Genomic DNA, 19117 nt, shown 5'->3' on the forward strand with positions numbered 1-19117 from the left:
ACTACATTTGTATTTAGGTCAAAATGGTGATACACAATCTTAGTTTCACACTGCTGATAATTATATTTACTGTTATATGATTCTTGCCCGCTGAATACATTTGTTGAAGTCTCTCCTTAAATCTCAGACTGTTTAATGAGCAAACTTGATGGCTGCATAACTAAAAATCTTTATTTGCTGTATATCAGATTATTTAATAGTACAATGCAACAGTGTAAAATACATTAATAAACATATAGTTGTATTGCTGCGTGGCTGGCGTGTGCCGGGGCTGCTGAGGGGACCAGAGTGCAGGGTCAGCGTGCCTGGGACCGGGGCCTCTCCCAGCCGGGTCTGGGCGTGGCCTTCACCGTGTATTTCACTGGCTGCAGGACCACGCCGAACTTGCCCTCCAGACTGGGAAGAGAGTGGTTGGGCGGGACAGAAAGGGTGAAGCGCTGTAGGATCCATGACAGGAAGAGGAAGAGTTCCATCTTGGCCAAGGCCTCGCCCAAGCAGACCCTGATCCCGACCCCGAACGGCAGGTAGCTGGACGACGGGATGCTCAGACCGGTGCCTTTGCTGTTCAAGAACCGGCCTGTGGAGAAATTACAGAAGGATGTGACATAAGTCCTCGCGCTTAGAGCTCATTAGCAGGTTGTCATGTAAAAAAAAAAAAAAAATGCTATTTTTATACAACACAAACGAAAAAGAATCTACTTTCTGAAATTCTGAATATTAATGCCAGATGCTGGTAATGAAAAAATGACCAGCATCTGGCATTAATATTTATTCAATTCAATTCAATTTTATTTATATAGCGTCTAATACAACAGATGTTGTCTCTAGACGCTTTCCAGAGACCCAGAACATGAACATGAACATAAACATAAACATAAACCCCCGAGCAATTATTACATAAACAATGGCAGGTAAAAACTCCCATAGTGGGAGAAAAGCCTTAAGCCAAACAGTGGCAAGAAAAACTCCCCTTTAGGAGGGAAGAAACCTGGACTAGGACCTGGATCATAAGGGGGGACCCTCCTGCCGAGGGCCAGACTGGGGGAGTCAGGGAAGTCAACAGCACAGCAGGCAGGTGGAAGCAGCAGCGGGATGACCAGAGGTGGGGCGCAGCAGGCAGGCACCTCAAATTTAATTTGTGGAATCTCGCTTTGTCGTACACAGTATGGGCATTTAGTCTCTGCTCTGCAGCAGTTTGAGAGGAAACACACATATATATCCAGGGCTCGGGACCCAATGGGTCCTGCCCTTCAGGCAGCAGGCCCCGCCTGCGAGATTTTTTTTTTTTTTTTTTTTGGCACCACTTGGTTCATATTAGGTATAAAGCATTGTATAATAGGTTGTTCTGAGATTTTCACACTCATAGTTAAAGGAGCATGAGGCTCCTTTTAAGAAATGAGACTCTCTAGCGCCACCCTTCACCACGACGGCCGTCGGGGGTACTGCAGCCAACAGTGAAGGGAGAACGGGGAGAACGTGCATGCAGCGTCATGTGACGTCACATCCGCAGGACAGCGCGGGAAAATCGGCCCCACAATTGCAGCACATTTTGCAGCACACAGCCTGTTCAAGGCAACGGAGAGATACACTAGAGGAATCATTCTTTTTGATTTGGAACGCTTCATCTGACATTATTACTAGAAAACGTACACGCATTCTTTTCATAAATCCTGCCTCAATCCTGCCTCATGCTCCTTTAACATTAAAACAAAAATTGCAAGTGAATCTCCAAATGTATTCTGGGTAAAATCGTTGGTCATCAACAGCCGTCTATCAATGTCATACGTCATCATGGATCACTTGTCAACAGAGCAGTAATCCTGCAGCCTAAACATGAGCGGGAGATAGAAACACAAAAGTGGAGCGATAAAACGCAAAGAAAAAGAAAAAAGGGAGCAAGAAAAAGCCAAATTGCCCAAGTTAGACGGATGTTTTGTTGGCCCTAATCCTCCTCCTGTGGGAGATGAAGCTGACGTTGTAGCAGAGATTCATCCCCGGGTCCGGACCGCCCAAAGCTGCATCATGGTCAGGGAGCAGGTTTACAGGTAGATACAGTTACAACAATCACAGACACACACTGGCAGCAAGAACATGGGAGTTTGTGGTAAATTGTTGATATAGCAGCCTGGCCGCCGAGCTTATTTCCTTCTCTGTGTCTCGGCTGTAGCGATTGATAATAGTGATGATAATAATAAGATGATAATAGTGATGATAATAGGGATGATAATAGCGACTCAGCAGCTGCAAAGGGCCGGGTCATACGCCCCGCCCCCCGGCCCGGCTCCGACATATTCCACTCCTGTATATATCTATACCCCCCCCCCCACACACACACATATACCTATACAGGACTGTCTCAGAAAATTTGAATATTGTGATAAAGTCCTTTATTTTCTGTAATGCAAAAATGTCATACATTCTGGATTCATTACAAATCAACTGAAATATTGCAAGCCTTTTATTATTTTAATATTTATTTAATATGGCTTACAGTTTAAGAAAACTCAAATATCCTATCTAAAAAAAATGGAATATTTTGGGAATCTTAATCTTAAACTGTAAACCATAATCAGTAATATTAAAATAATAAAAGGCTTGCAATATTTCAGTTGGTTTGTAATGAATCCAGAATGTATGACATTTTTGTTTTTTTAATTGCATTACAGAAAATAAAGAACTTTATCATAATATTCTAATTTTCTGAGACAGTCCTGTATATACACCCCCACACACCGGCAAAAAAACTGACTGCACTCCATGAGTGCTGGGCAGCACAAATGAAGCATGTGATCACAGATAGGAACCAGGCAGAATGACTGACCCAAGGCTGTACAGTCCTCATCCTGAAGGCCGTCAGGCAGGGGCGGTGCCATCCAACTACCGACCAATCACCTGTCAGGCATCCTAGCAGCCAAGAGAAGTAGGCACACGGCTTCTCATATTCACACAGCTCAGAAGGAAATCGGCAGGGACACTAGAGGAGCCAAGCACCAACTACTGGTTGACAAGACAGTTGGCAAGGACTGCAAGATGCCCCAAACCAATCTGTGCACTGCCCGGATCGGATGCAGGAAAAGCGCACTCATGGATACTGCTTGGTACAAAGTCAACAGGATACTGAGAGCCTGCATTAAAGTCTTGATGGAACTGTGGAAGAATACTCTGGAGGCCAATTCAAACCTAGGTAGAGAAGCCCTTGCATGACATGTACCATCGGCAGTTTGAAGAAGTAGCTGACATATAGAAATCCTACCAGTGTCTGGAAACAGCTGGACTGAAGGACACTGCAGAGGCATTAATCATAGCAGCACAGGGACATTCCTTGACCACAAGTGTGATAGAGGACACAAGACCAGACCCCAGGTACACCACACCACATGGGCTGGAAGTCCCAACTTCAAGGTGGGAGATACCTCCATCAGTGGTGGAGAAGGAAAGGGTGAAGATCAAACTCCAGCAAACTCCAGAAGAGAGCAATGGTGATTGATGTGGCGATCCTAAGTGACAGTAATATCAAGAAAAAGGAACACGAAAAACTGGAGAAGTACCAGGGCTTGAAGGAGGAGATGGAGAAAATGTGAAAGGTGAAGGCAGCAGTGGGGCTGATAGTAGTTGCAGCACTTGGAGCTGTGTCCTCCAGGCTTGGGGGCTCTAGCAGGTCTCAGGTACACCGGCAGAGATCAGAGGTCCGGAAGTGATCAGGCCCAAGAACAGAGAAAAAAATATGGCTCAGAACCCTCAAGCTCCCTGTGGGAGAAGGACCCGAACCTGCTAAATCGATACAGTTGTTTGGTTTTTCGTTTGTGGCGTTTGTGTTCACAAGGCAACCGTCTGTAGCGGTTCAAAGCTGTTAACAAATGCCATGCGCGAACCAATTGAAGAGGAAACTCCTTCCGTACCCTGGGAAAAACAACAACTATGGAGCATCGTGAGCGAGTGTGGCTAGTTTGTTTCTGTGTTTCTGTTTTCTGTGTGGATTCTGTTCTCACTGCAAACGAACCGCTCCAGGTCTGGAATGGAAGTGAGCCGAGAACCTAACCCTAACCTCTCCTAGGAGATCTCAGCTCGCTTGTTCTGTCCCGCATCCGAGCGCGATTGCTGTGTTCACAAATACCAAACCAACAGATCTTTAGGGGGAACCCTGTTTCGGAACAACTGCTACAAACGGTTTCATATCAGTTACTCTTACTTACCCCAAATATGAATATGAAATAATTTCTGCAAGAACATAAATGGCCAATGAATGTTTTTATTGTATTTACAGTTTTATTTGACTCCACTCAACTGGAATGTAATTTTTTCCCCAATATATTGATTTTATTTACATTTTTGTAAAAGGTTTTTAGTAATTCCTATATGTACTTGATAATAAATCTGTGTTTAAGTGTTTTTTGATTTTTTTAAGAGAAGCATCTTCTCACCAGGGTCAAAAACGTCGGGGTTGTCCCATTCCTTCTCATCGTGGTGCAAAGCCCACAGGTTGATGATGACTCGGGTGCCTTTCCTCACTGTAAAATCCCCAATACTGCAGGAAAGACAAAAAAAGAGTCCAATGTTTTCTATGACTTTAGTGCAAACAGTTTTGAAAACCTCTTTTGAGATCAAACGGTTAGGGAAATAATAGCACAATAAAGGTCCTGCTGTGCCAGTGCTGGCTGTACCTGGTGTCACTGAGGGCCACGTGAGGGATGAGCAGCGGAGACACGGGCCGGATCCGCAGCACCTCTCTGATCGTGGCCTCCAGGTACGGCAGCCCGCCCCGGTCACTGAGCTGCGGGGACCGGTCCACTCCGATGTTCACGTCCAGCTCATCCTGGATACGACTCTGTATCTAAAACAAAGAACAGTATGGTAAGAATTAGGAAATAACGTTTTAGAGGACTATAGAGGGAATGTGCATGACGTCACAGATGAGACTTCACAGCGGGTTACAGTGTCAGAAAGACTGAGTGTCAGAAAGACTGAGTGTCAGAAAGACTGAGTGTCAGCGTAAACTTTCAGTTTGAGCAACTGGAAAACATCTAAAATGGGAAAGAGCTGTTGTGGGATCGACTGTACTCATAGATTTAGCAAGAAATCGGAGTTATTGTTTTACAGACTGACGAAAAATAAGCTTAAGAAAGACAAATGGATCGCTGCAATTCACAGAAACAACTGGATTCCAGGCACCGAAACGTGGATTTGTGGTTCCCATTTTGTATCACGTAATGTTGGATTTTTGGGTAGCTAACGTTAAACGGTCAAATCATAAAGTTCAGTGTCCTCATCACTTTAATTTCTACAACAAATCCTGCCTTGAAGTCGGACCAAGCGTCAAGACTTTTGTAAACCTTCAAGCTTTGCTTCGTGTATTTCCCCGGCGTAGAAATTAAGTACATAAAAATATCAGAAAACTGGATTCGTGGCCAAATATTAATGTCCATGGACCCCTGGTTCTTGGTAAGTGTACCAAATATTAATGTCCATGGACCCCTGGTTCTTGGTAACTGTACCAAATATTAATGTCCATGGACCACTGGTTCTTGGTAACTGTACCAAATATTAATGTCCATGGACCACTGGTTCTTGGTAACTGTACCAAATATTAATGTCCATGGACCACTGGTTCTTGGTAACTGTACCAAATATTAATGTCCATGGACCACTGGTTCTTGGGGTAACTGTACGGGTCACTGTCAAGTCCAACTGCCCTTAATTTAAGCCGATAATCAGTTGTTATTCCGTCTTCACCACTGGTTTCAGCTGTTTTTACCACTCAGTGTGAGTAAGGGGGCTGGGAGTGACATCAATGCATACCCTCTTTTCTGACAATATTCTCGTTTCTAAAGCCAGTGCAGTGGTTTTCATATTTTACCAATACTTAAATGACATCATGGCTAGATTCAAACTTTCAATACACAATGCAAAAAGCCTGTAGTAACAGTGCCGGTGTGTCCTGTGCGGTACCTCTGGGTGGTGGATGAGGTAGGTGACGGCCCATTTCAGCACCGTGGTGGTGGTTTCAACCCCCGCACCAAAGATGTCCCCCACCGTCATGAGGAGGTGGTCATCACTGAGGCCCACAGACTCGCCTCCTATCTCTGCCGTGTTGTTGTTCTCCGCGCTGCGCTTGGCTCGCAGCAGGGCGTCCAGCAGGTCTCTCTGGACGTGGTCGCTGTAGTCTGCCTGGGGGGCAGGAGCGTGTCAGAGGACAGGACGGTCTCAGAGCTCAGAGTACATACCGGTACACACAGTACTCGAGTTGTAAAAAAAATATCAGGGGGATGGTGGATTTTATCATATGGGGACAGATAATTTGTGCTGATTCCAAATAATATAATATATTACAAATAATAGCAGTGACCAAAACACCTGCAGAAATACTGCAGGAATGACATAGCAGCAGTTAAATGCAGCCTTCTGTAAGCTTTAAATATCCACTGGGCTTACATCAAATACATCAAAACACAACAATAAAAAACACTTTTCTGAACTTATCAATATGACTCTGTCCTTCACAGGATAAGTAACATGGATCACTGCAAAAACTCACAATCTTAACAAGAATATTTGTCTTATTTCTAGTTGAAATGTCTAATTTTAGTTAAAAAAAAATCTCATTACACTTAAAACAAGACTCATCACTGGAAAAAACTATAATTTTCACCTGTTTCAAGTATATTTTCATTTGAAATAAGTAGAAAAATCTGCCAGTGGAACAAGATTGTTTTGCTTGTAATAAGAAGATAAATCTTGTCCCACTGGCAGATTTTTCTACTTATTTCAAGTGAAAATTTACTTGAAACAGGTGAAAATGGTCAAATAAGTTATTTTTCTGGTGTTATTTTTCTGGTGATGACTCTAAATGTTGAAATAGCAGTAAAACCACATTCATTGATGAAATGACATAAGGGATGGAAGGGAGGGATGGCAGTTTTACAGGGGGGATGATTTGGACCGTTTTTATTTCAGGGGGATACCATCCCCCCTCATCCCCCCTCATCCCCCCTCATCCTCCCTCAACTCCAGTACTGGGTACACAGAACTCAGTAGGGCTAAGATAACTGCATTTCCTTCCCCATAATCATCTCAGGCAAGCAACATTAAATACAAAGCTTTAGAGCTGATAGACACAGATAGGTATAGATGCTGAGACAGCTGGGTGGACTGGGTACCGCATCATAAAGAACAACCAGAAAGGTATTAAACTGCATTACTCTCTTTCTTAAGGTTGTACGGAAGAGTTTCAGGGCCATGCAGGAGAAAAAATATTTTCGAGGAGGAAAATCTTTTTTTTTATTGTGCACTTCGAGAAAAAAGTCGAAATGTCGAGAAAAAAGTCGAAATGTCGAAATTAATGTTGAAGTACAATTTCAAGAATAAAGTCGAAATTTCGTGAATAAAGACGAAGATTTCGCCTTTTTCTCAACATTTCAACTTTATTCATGAAATTTGGACTTTTTTCTCAACATTTCGACTTTTTTCTCGAAATTGTACTTCGACATTATTCTCGACATTTTGACTTTTTTCTCGAGATTTCAACTTCTTTCTCGACATTTCAACTTTTTTCTCGAAGTGCATAGTGAAAAAAATATCTTCCTCCTCTAAAGTATTATTTTTATTTTTCTCCTGCCTGGCCCTAATACTCCTCCGTAAGGTTGTGACAACACTGAGACTTGAGCAGCAACACAGAGCTACCAGACCAGACTCACGGAAATCTCTTCATAATTTCCCAAATTGCAGGACCACAAAACTTTTGTAAAAGCTTTGATTAGAAGAATGTTGGCTTGTTTAACTTGCATAATTTAATAATTAGGAATGAAAAGAACGTGCAATCTGCCTGCAGTTACAAATGCTCCTCAGTGTATACTCTGTTCCTCGTTTGCAGAGATATTGTACCTTGTGCTCGTCGTATTTCTTTTGTAGTAGCTTGTCTCTGATTGCAACGCAGTGCTTGAGAAGATGCAGGTCAGCATTGGGGAAAATCTGTGAAAGAGAGATGTCACTGTTTTCCTCTTATAAAATGTAAAATTAAACTATTTCATACAGCACCATTCGTCATGTATTAACAAAATCATTTCTCTAAACAGTATGTTATAATCCTCACTTTCTTCCACATCTAGTTTAACTAAGAATCGATCATGTTCAGTCCAATATTAACACAATTTAACCTCAAAAGGTAACTTAGTTGATTAACCAAGTAGTGAAAGTATTCATTATTTAAACAGTAACTAGGGCTGGGGATCGATTCGATTCCGATTCTTAAGATTCAAAATCGATTATCAAGATTTTATCTGATCCGATTCAATTCTATTTGGTTGGTGTTATTTAAACGTTTTTTTCAGCTGTTGCATGAATGATATGACTGTAATTATGCAACATATTAATACTAGTATTATATTGAGATTCAACAGCAAGTATTGCAGCTAATGATGCTGTAAGGACCAATCAGCTCCCAGAATGCTGATAGAACTGCTTTAGGAAACATCGTGGGGCAGAATTATCAAACAGATCCAGGGAGGAAACAGAGGACGAATGAAATCGGTTTTATTTTTTCACACATTCCGTTTTTATTTTTTCCATTTTCATTCTTTTTCGGTTTAAAATGTTTGAGAAATTTGTTTTGAGCCTTTTATGCTAATGTAACCCCAAGAACCTATATAAAGTAATGAAACATAGACAATTTATGCAATTATAACTGAAAACTTTAATGTTTTTATACGTTTAAACATATTTAAAGGCAAAAACAGGTTATTCTTTTGTCCAACAAAACAAAAAAATACCAAAAGTTGAAAATGTAATGATGAAAAAAATAAATAAAATCGATCTTTAGACATACAAATCGATTTTTAGGAATTAATATGAGAATGGAAAATGGATTTCCTCAACACAGGCCTACCTGTAACCAGGGAAAGATGTCCACCAGACTGTCCTTGGCCACCGTGTCCACGATGCCCTGGCTGTAGCTCAGCATGGCCTCAAACTCGGGGTCTCCCCGGCAGTAGCAGGAGTTGAAGCAGAGGGAGCAGATGACGTTGGTGACGGCTCTGGTCAGCTCCGGGGACAGGTCCAGGGCCACGCCCGCGCCGGCCGCCTCAGACAGGACGGAGCACAGGGACTGGGCCTCCACGCAGACTAGGGACAACAAACATGAAGCTAGAAAGAGTCCTGGAGCCAGTACTGGAGTTGAGGGGGGATGAGGGGGGATGAGGGGGGATGGCATCCCCCCCTGAAATAAAAACGGTCCAAATCATCCCCCCTTTCCATCCCTTATGTCATTTCATCAATGAATGTGGTTTTACTGCTATTTCAACATTTAGAGTCATCACCAGAAAAATAACACCAGAAAAATAACTTATTTGACCATTTTCACCTGTTTCAAGTAAATTTTCACTTGAAATAAGTAGAAAAATCTGCCAGTGGGACAAGATTTATCTTCTTATTACAAGCAAAAAAATCTTGTCCCACTGGCAGATTTTTCCAGTGATGAGTCTTGTTTTAAGTGTAATGAGATTTTTTTTACTAAAATGAGACATTTTAACTAGAAATAAGACAAATATTCTTGTTAAGATTGTGAGTTTTTGCAGTGATCCATTTTACTTATCCTGTGAAGGACAGAGTCATATTGATAAGTTCAGAAAAGTGTTTTTTATTGTTGTGTTTTGATGTATTTGATGTAAGTCCAGTGGATATTTAAAGCTTACAGAAGGCTGCATTTAACTGCTGCTATGTCATTCCTGCAGTATATCTGCAGGTGTTTTGGTCACTGCTATTATTTGTAATATATTATATTATTTGTAATCAGCACAAATTATCTGTCCCCATATGATAAAATCCACCATCCCCCCTGATTTATTTTTACAACTCGAGTACTGCCTGGAGCACTTGAGACGTGGCGTTAAATAAAAAATAGATTTGTCATTTTAGTTACTAGTGGGAGAAAAACCTTAAGTCAAACAACGATTGATAAAGCTTACAGTAGATTTTAAATGTTACAGTGTTGTATTAAATCTGCTAAATGTCATCCACTTCAAAAATCACTGATCTCCAAACTTTAGGATGACCTTGTGTCTATTAATCTCTCTCCAGTTACTAAAGTTAGGGCTGTCTGGGAAGATGAACTGGATCTAAACTTGGAGGATGACTGGTGGGACGCTGCTCTTAAAAAAATTTACACAAGTTCATCCTGCGCTCGTCTTACACTTATACAGTTTAAAGTACTGTTTAGAGTCCACTTTTCTAAAGCTCGACTCTCACAAATCTATCCCAGTATCACTGACAAATGCGACAAATGTCATGCCTCGTCCTGCAATTTAACCCATATGTTCTACTCTTACCCACTACTTTCTCGCTTTTGGTTGAATTATTTTGACACCATGTCCAAAACACTTTCAGTGAATATAAAAGTCTCCCCCCATGTTGCCGTATTCCCAGAGGACCAGAACCGGTTTACTTCAACTCAACTACACATTTTAGCTTTTACTTCCTTACTGGCCAGACACCACCTTCTTCTACATTAGAAGTCGACTAAGGCTCCTCTAGAACTCAGTGGCTCAACGACACCATGAATCTGGAAAAGATCAGATATTCAGTGAAAGGTAGCTCTAACACATTTTATAATAAGTGGCTTCCCTTTCTTACATTCTTCCACTCTCTCCAGTCCCTGCCTCTTGATTAACGGACCCCCCTCCCTCTCTTCTCTTCTCTCTTTCTTCCTCGTTCTTATTTATTTTTATTTTTACTTTCATGTTCTGGATCTCTGGAAAGCGTCTAGAGACAACATCTGTTGTATTAGACGCTGTACAAATAAAATTGAATGGAATTGAATTTTTATCTATTTTTTTTACCTTTTTATTCATCTATTTTTTAGTTTATACTGTGTAGCTTTAATACTTAAATATTAATTAAGATAATTTTCAGTTATTTATTTATCATTATTTTTGGTGAATTGTGTAATGTTCGGTTTTTAAATAAAAAAAAACATCCTAGGAGGTAGATTGTATATCTTTTTTTTATTCCTGTTCTACTGTGCCTTACCCCCTAATAAATATATATATATATATACAGGACTGTCTCAGAAAATTAGAATATTGTGATTTTCTGTAATGCAATTAAAAAAACAAAAATGTCATACATTCTGGATTCATTACAAATCAACTGAAATATTGCAAGCCTTTTATTATTTTAATATTGCTGATCATGGCTTACAGTTTAAGAAAACTCAAATATCCTATCTAAAAAAATGTGAATATTCTGGGAATATTAATCTTAAACCTTAAACCATAATCAGCAATATTAAAATAATAAAAGGCTTGCAATATTTCAGTTGATGTAATGAATCCAGAATGTATGACATTTTTGTTTTTTTAATTGCATTACAGAAAATAAAGAACTTTATCACAATATTCAAACTCTAATCTGAGACAGTCCTGTATATATAAAAAAAGAAATCTGCTGAATGTCATTCCTCTGAGCGCTACAGCTTGGGTGGGGGGTATTTCAAAAATCAGATTTAAAGTCTGAAGAGTTGAAACAAATAAATACTGAAGACATAATATCTGCGTTGGATGGTGAACTTGCCAAATGGGGAGGAGTCAAAGGTGAAGTGTACTCACTGATCCTCTCAATGGAGGCCGAGCCCTCTCCAAACATGCACAGCGCTCCATGCACTATCTTCCTGTGGAACCGCCAGGTAGGACTGTAATTCCCAAATGCGATGTCCTTACCATTCCTGGTCAGAACATCCGTGGTGACCTTTCTCCCACACAGGACATGGATGGAAACAAAACAGACAGAAATGACTGCTGCTGAAGCAGAGAGCAGGTCAAAAGTGTTAAAAAACAGAGAGGTTATACCCACAGTTCTGGGCCTTCCTGCAAACACCTTCCCCCTCTTCAGCAGGACTTCTTTGGCGTGCACGTGCTGGTTGACGATGACCACCCTGTGGGAGCCCATCATCAGAGAATATGTCTGTCCATACTTTTTCTGTAATTCTTTGAAAAGTAAATGAGGAGGGTGCGGGCTTCGCAGACTCAGCAGACTTCCGATGAGAGGAAACGATGGGAGATTGGGAGGCTCCTGGGATCTACCTGCACGCTTGAGTCTCAAGTGCAACGCCAGCAAAGCCAGACCTGCCACCGTGAACACAAGCAGACACCAAATCCAAGCCATGTCCATGTTCCCAGAGCCCTGACGGAGGGCTCGGCCTCAGCAGTGGCCACGCATCCCAGCACAAACTGAGAGGGAAGCTGCACAGCAAAACCTCCGCTTTATGCAAGAGCTTCAATGCCAAAGCCTTGAAGCTGACTATTTAAGACGTGCCAAATTAAACAAGATAAGAAACACTTGTGTCATGGAATCCTTGAAGAAATCCATTGAGTCACATATGAGCTGTGATTTTATAATGCTGTTTAGTTACCAAAAAGCTATTAAATAAAAACTTTGTAGCCTATATACCAGTTTTGTTTTAAGTGCCATGAATAGACTATAACACCAATTATGACACTATTTAAAAAAAAAGGGAAAATATGTCATTAACAAAGTCAGTCAGACTAGATGGAGTCGTAAATAAATAAAGTCGAATAAACAAATGATGAATGGCAATCTCGGAAAATACAAGGATATATGTTTTTGTTTACCCGTGAAATAAAAGGCATTTAATGAACGCGTTGTCTCTGTTTTGACCCTTCCCGGGCACCGTCTCTTCCTCACACTCAAAATGGCGTCGGCGGATTCTCAGTCGAGGTTCGGCCAGTCCGTGAAAGGCTTGTTGTCCGACAAGGTGGGCTCCTGCAGCGGGGATGTGATCGTGATGACCCGCCAGGTGCTGAAGGGATCCCGCAGCCAGGAGGTAAAGATTGGTTGGTGCTGGTAGCGTTGCCCTGGCAACGAGCAAGGAGGTAAAGACCCCGGTCCCCGGGCTGGTGTTAGCGTTGCCCTGGCAACAAGCCTGAGCCGCTGCTGCTGCTGCTGCTCAGGAAGTGTTTCTCTCTGGTCCAGGAACAAGGCTCATCCACAGCACAGCACTGAGCAGTGGTCTTCATTCCTGGTCCTCCAGAGCCCGCTGTCCTGCATGTTTTTGATGTTTCCCTGCTCCAGTAAACCCTGATACAGAGGACTGTGTCACCAACAGAACTGTGCAGACCTGGAGGAAACATTGCTGATGACCACTAATTAGAATCAGGTGTGTTGATGCAGGGGAACATCTAAAACTCGAGGACCAGGAGTGAGGACCACTGCTGTACAGGGAAACACCGGGAAACACCAGGAAACACCAGCTTTTATACTAGAGGGAAACACCAGGAAACACCAGGAAACACCAGCTTCAGCCTCTGAACTCAGCTTTAATCAGGGTTTATGGGAGTTACATCCAGAGTTGAACTATAATGGACCAAATTATGACGAGGTGACGTTATTTGATCCCAATCTGTCTGTAGCACAGTATTCATCCACCACATACAAACCTGACAATAAATGTACATAAGGGAAATAATGTGCAATATCTTTCACTCACTGCAACGTGCAATTATGTAAATATCCATCTGTAAATATCCGTCTGTTATCTTTTTATATACTAGTATTTCTTATTATTTATCTTTCTTCTTCTTCTTATTATTATTGTATACCAGTTTACTGTTTATAGTGTTTATAGTGTGTTATTATTATTACTGTGTTATTACTTTTTCTATTGTTGCCTCTTGTTTTTGCACTATCCCCTTTGCTGCTGTAAACTGCAAATTTCCCCTCTGTGGGACTATTAAAGGATTATCTTATCTTATCTTATCCACCAATACTACTAGTACTACTACCAATACTACTGCTACTACTACTACTACTACTGCTATTACTACTACTACTAACACCAATACTAGTACTACTACCAATACTACTAGTACTAGTAGGCTACCAATACTGCTGCCACCAATACTAGTACTAGTACTACTACCACCACCAATACTACTACTAGTACTACTACTACTACTACCACCAATACTGCTACTACTGCTGCCACTAGTAGTAGTACCACCACCACCAATATTACTACTACTACTACTATTACTACCACCAATACTACTACTACTGCTACTATTACTACTATTACTGCTACTACTAGTACTACCACCAATACTACTACTGCTACTACCACTCCCGCTGCTGCTACTACTACCACTAATACTACTACTACCAATACTACCACTCCTGCTGCTGCTGCTACTACTACTACTGCTATTACTACTATTACCGGTATTACTACTACGACTACTACTACTACTACCACCAATACTATTACTACTACTACTACTACCACCAATACTATCACCAATACTACTACTACTATTACTACTACTACTACTACTACTATTACTGCTATTAATACTACCACTCCTACTGTTACAAGGGAGCCAGGGAGGACGTTGCTTGGTGTCACCTGGACAGGAAATGGTAACTAAAGAGATCTGGTGGTAAAATGAAGGGGTGCAGAGTTTATAATTGGGAGGAAGTTAGCCCAAGATATTTAATATCCCACCTGAGCGACAGATGAAGAAAGAAGACAAGAGTATGAAGGGATGCAACTTTTACATGGAACCTCTGACTAGTAGCAGAGGAGCGAGGGATCTGGAAGCAGGAGCAGGATTGATGGAGGATGGATCTGGGAAGGTTCTTACAAAAGAGGAGAGTGTGAGAGCCAGGTGGAAAGAGCTGATGAACTGATGAAAGAAATAAGTCAGGAGCTGCAAATAAAGAAGTGCAGAGAATCAGTAAGGTTGAAAGGAATGGGGGAAAAAAGCAAAGGCAGTTGATGCTGGTGATATGTGGGTGGAGGTGTAGAAGTGTGCAGGAGAGTATTTAGATGGCTCAGCAACATGTAGGAGGGTGAAGAGCTGACTGATGCAGGAAATGTAGAGGAATGTATTGGTGCCAGAGTGACGTCTGCAGCGGGGACAGATAAACCTCTGAAGGTCTGAGACGGTACAGGAGGATATCAGCCCTGATGTCGCTGCCTGAGGATAAAACACACCACCTTCTATGAAAGTGAGCAAATGTTTCAAAGGAAACTGATATTTGAAAGTAAACTTAAGTCCTTTCTTGGGTGGAGTAGATGACTGCAACAGCGTAGATGACAGAATGCTGCTGCCGAGTTCTCACCAGAACTAATGGCCCTTTTCCACTAGTACCTACTCAGCGCGCTTCTACTCGCCCGCCCCCATCTTGTGCTTCTCCACTACGGGCCAAGGCGGGTGGAGCCGTGCCAAGCAGATACTTTTTCTGTACCTATTCTGCCGAGGTTCTGAGCGGCTGAGTCAGCCCTGGATCTGACCTCACCACCCTCCACACCACTGATTGGTCGGGAGGCGGGGCCGTCAGACGTTTGAATCAGGAAGCGGGAGTCAGCGCGAGAGCGACTCGCTGCGATTTTATTATAAAGCGCAAACGTCTGTTTGGTGATCCAACTCTGAGGTGCAGATGTTCATAAACCTGGTGCTGAGGAGAGAATTAAAAAAGGGATGTAGACGGGCGATAAAGAACGATCAGATCTACCAGGAGCTCTGTTTTCTTCTCAGCTGCTCGCGGCTCCAGCTGATTTTCTCATCAGCGCCGACACAAACAAAGGTGTTGCGCAATCGAGTACGTCACAGCAGCTTCACCCCAACCCGCCCACTTCTCACCTGGCTGTGGAAAAACAAACGGGGACAAAGCGGGTGGAGCCGGGACGAGGCGTGACAAGCCGAGTTGTGCTGAGTAGGTACTAGTGGAAAAGCGCCATAAGAAAGTGGACCACATCAGTCCAGTTCTGAGATCTGCACATCGGCTCCCTGCACCTCAGAGGATAGACCTTAAAATACTTCTGTTAGTTTGTAAATCACTGAATGGTTCAAGACCAGAGCTGCGTCCGAAATCCCATACTTGCACCCTAATGAGTATGACAAAACAGTATGTGAGGTTTTTTAGTGTGTCCAAAACATTAGTACGTACACAATAGTATGTACTATCCATACTCATAACGGAGAAATGTATTAGTGTGGATTGATGGACACTAGCTAAGCAAAAACTTCCCACAATGCAATGCAGCGGTGTTTGGTTGCTAAGTGCATAAGTGCGTATATGTCATAAGTATAACAATATTATGATATAATATTAATATTATAATATTGGTATATAATAATATTATATAATGTCATCTTGTTTGGGCCAGGATGAAGGGGAACGAGTGGAGCGGTGCTGCTGCTGCTGCTGTTACCATGGTAACAGCTGCTACTGCTGCTGTGACAGGAGTCACTACTGATATTTACTCAAAAGTGTGCCGAACTTAAGTATACTTTTTGAGTGTATACTGTTTAATGTGGCATTTCGGACGCACCGAAGAACTGTTGTTGCCATAGCAACCACCCAGTCTCTCCACACCTCTCCTGGTCTGCTCTGTGTCCCCAGAACCAAACATGCAGACGCAGCATTCAGCTTCTACATTCCACAGATCTGGAACGAACCTCCATAAACCTGCAGGAACTGAAGCCCTCAGGGCCTTTAACTCCACGTTAAAAACTCATTTGTTTACAGCTGCCTTTGACTGAATGATTTAAACTGTTCTGGATTTAGATTTAAACCATCTTATTGTCAGTTCTGAACTGTAACTCGGGTTTAATTCTAAATCTTCTGTATCCTGCCACTGCACTGGAACTCGTCTTCCATCCCTCTTTACCTTTCATGTTTTTATGACGTAAAGCTTGAACTGGCACATTGCTGAAATAACCTTCACAAATAAACTTGCCTTGCAGTTGTATTATTTATATCCGTTTACTTATACCTATATTTGCAGTATTTTGCAAATGAGTTTGATGGAAAAGCACGTTTGGAGTAATAACTGCCATGTTTTGCTCCTGCTGTTGTTTGTTGCAGCTTCTTGGTCAGGCAGCAAGGAACATGGTCATCCAGGAAGACGCCATCCTCCACTCCGAGGACGTAAGTATTCCAGCGCACGCTGAGGCCGAGCTACCGTCTATGTTTGTATGATCCTCAACTTTTTTGAAAATGTTATTTATAAGATTTTTTCCAGTATAAAACACATACAAAACAGCAGAGACAGAATATAATGAAAAAAAACAGAGCAGGACAAAACAAAAAACGAAACAAACTGCCAGAAGGGATATAGTCACGTAATAGTAACACTTATGCATGTCAGCTCACATACAGAGCCAGGGTATAAAGGTAGAATAAAAAGTCCAGGACAGAGTCCAGGGTGTCCAAAGAGCAAGGTCCAGGTGTAGACAAGGGGGCGGAAACTTGACTGTGTGAAGCTTAACGTGGACATAACAAGACAACATGGGATGGAGAGAAGAATCCAGCATCACTGGTCCAGAGGGCGATGTCTAACATTTTTAATATACTCAATAAAGGGTCCCCAGGTATCCAGGAACTTGTAGCGGGTGTCTGACAGAGTATACCGAATTTCTTCCAGGTAAATACAAGATACCATGTCGTTCAACCACTTCTTGAAACGGGGAGAAACTGAGATCTCTAAGAATAACTGTTTTTGCTACCACCATGCCAAACATAGGGGCTTGCTGCAATGATGAGGGAAGAGTGAGAGAGAAGTTGGAGCAGCCAAATAATATCAGATGACTGTCAGGGGTCAACTGTTTACTATATATAAAGCTATACAAATGAAAAACATTGTATGATCCTCAACTTTAACATGTGTCCTCCAGAGTCTGAGGAAAATGTCCATCATCACCACACATCTGCAATACCAGTGAGTAGGAACGTGTTCATTTTGGTTCAAACTGAGTACGTTGGTCATAAATGTACTGAATGTGTGTGTTTTCTCTCCCAGGCAGGAGGCCATCCAGAAGAAGTAAGTTTAAACGCAACACTGTTTAGGCTGTAGAGGGGGAAGCAGATAGCACTGTCTTAGCAGGAGCCATAACACAGACGGAGGGCGGGATTCACTGTGTCTCCGTCCTGCAGCGTGGAGCAGTCCAGGAACCTGCAGGACCAGCTGACTCACCTCCTCAAGTGACCCGGAGCCTGAGCCCGAGCCTGCTGCCCCGGGGGTCCGACCGACCCGGGGGTCCGGCCAGTCCCGGGGGTCCTCTGCCTCCCGCCTGGACGGGGCTAAGAGGACGGACCGACGGAGCAACGACTGGTCCTGACGGTCTCAAACACTTGCTGCTCATGTGCAACAATTTCTGTGCAAAACAGAGATGCTTTTTGAGTTTTGTGAAATGTTTCCAATGCATCTGTCTATATATATATATATATATATATATATATATATATATATATATATATATATATGTGTGTGTGTGTTCAGGAAAACAAGGCAAGAACCAACGTTAAACAACGATGATCTCAGTGACAGGAGTTAATCTGTGGAACAGCTTAAATACTGAAATGAAAATATGTAGCACGTTATTACAATTCAAATGCACCTATAAATACAAAATGTTTAATACATATAAAACAAAGGTATAATACACATAGGCACGTACCTATGGACATGTGTATGTATATATGTATTTGTGTGTGTGTCTGTATGTACAAACCGGATTTGGTTGAAGTTGGGAAATTGTGTAAAATGTAAATAAAAACAAATACAACGATTTGAAAATCCTTCTCAACCTATATTCAATTGAATACACTACAAAGACAACATATTTAATGCTCAAACTGATAAACTTAATTGTTTTTTGCCAAATAATAATTAACTTAGAATTTCATGGCTGCAACACGTCCAGTAGAAGTTGGGAAAGGTGGCAAAAAATCCTGAGAAAGCTGAGAAAAGCTGATCAAACATATATTTGGAACATCCATCATGTGATCAGGCTAATTGGGAACAGGTGGGAACCATGATTGGGTATAAAAGGAGCCTCCCCAAACATGCTCAGTCATTCACAAGCAAGGATGGGGCGAGGGTCACCACTTTGTCCACAACTGCGTGAGAAAATAGTTGAACAGTTTAAGAACAACATTTCTCAAAGCAAAACTGCAAGGAATTTAGGGATTTCAACATCTACGGTCCATAATATCATCAAAAGGTTCAGAGAATCTGGTGAAATCACTGCACGTAAGCGCCACGGCCGGAAACCAAGACTGAATGAGCGTGACCTTCGATCCATCAGACGGCACTGCCTTAAAAACC

General features: G+C 42.0%; 2 protein-coding genes across 2 annotated transcripts; one reads left to right on the forward strand and one right to left on the reverse strand.

The window, feature by feature from the left end:
• Positions 1–258: 258 nt before the first annotated feature.
• LOC133463668 (steroid 17-alpha-hydroxylase/17,20 lyase) lies at positions 259–12156 on the reverse strand. Its single transcript, XM_061745343.1, has 8 exons — positions 11839–12156; positions 11595–11733; positions 8879–9114; positions 7879–7965; positions 5947–6165; positions 4662–4831; positions 4422–4525; positions 259–577 (listed from the first exon to the last, which is right to left on the reverse strand). The coding sequence occupies exons 1-8, from the start codon at positions 12154–12156 to the stop codon at positions 297–299; spliced, it is 1554 nt and encodes a 517-aa protein (XP_061601327.1). The 3' UTR covers positions 259–296.
• A 530-nt stretch (positions 12157–12686) lies between these two features.
• On the forward strand, positions 12687–18586 carry borcs7 (BLOC-1 related complex subunit 7). The gene is made up of 5 exons (XM_061745349.1): positions 12687–12829; positions 16876–16938; positions 17685–17728; positions 17810–17830; positions 17944–18586. Exons 1-5 carry the CDS (start codon positions 12698–12700, stop codon positions 17993–17995), a joined length of 312 nt encoding a protein of 103 aa, XP_061601333.1. The 5' UTR covers positions 12687–12697; the 3' UTR covers positions 17996–18586.
• Positions 18587–19117: the final 531 nt, after the last annotated feature.

Source organism: Cololabis saira, chromosome 17 (genome assembly GCF_033807715.1).
Source record: "Cololabis saira isolate AMF1-May2022 chromosome 17, fColSai1.1, whole genome shotgun sequence".
Lineage (NCBI taxonomy): Eukaryota > Metazoa > Chordata > Actinopteri > Beloniformes > Belonidae > Cololabis > Cololabis saira.

Coding starts and splice junctions, on each gene's coding strand:
- borcs7 (XM_061745349.1), top strand. CDS start 12,698: ATGGCGTCGGCGGATTCTCAGTCGAGGTTCGGCCAGTCCGTGAAAGGC. Junction 12,830..16,875: donor AGGGATCCCGCAGCCAGGAG/GTAAAGATTGGT, acceptor TGTTTGTTGCAG/CTTCTTGGTCAGGCAGCAAG. Junction 17,831..17,943: donor CAGGAGGCCATCCAGAAGAA/GTAAGTTTAAAC, acceptor TCCGTCCTGCAG/CGTGGAGCAGTCCAGGAACC.
- LOC133463668 (XM_061745343.1), bottom strand. CDS start 12,156: ATGGACATGGCTTGGATTTGGTGTCTGCTTGTGTTCACGGTGGCAGGT. Junction 9,115..11,594: donor GGCCTCCATTGAGAGGATCA/GTGAGTACACTT, acceptor TGTTGTCCCTAG/TCTGCGTGGAGGCCCAGTCC. Junction 578..4,421: donor CCCCGACGTTTTTGACCCTG/GTGAGAAGATGC, acceptor ATTTCTCCACAG/GCCGGTTCTTGAACAGCAAA.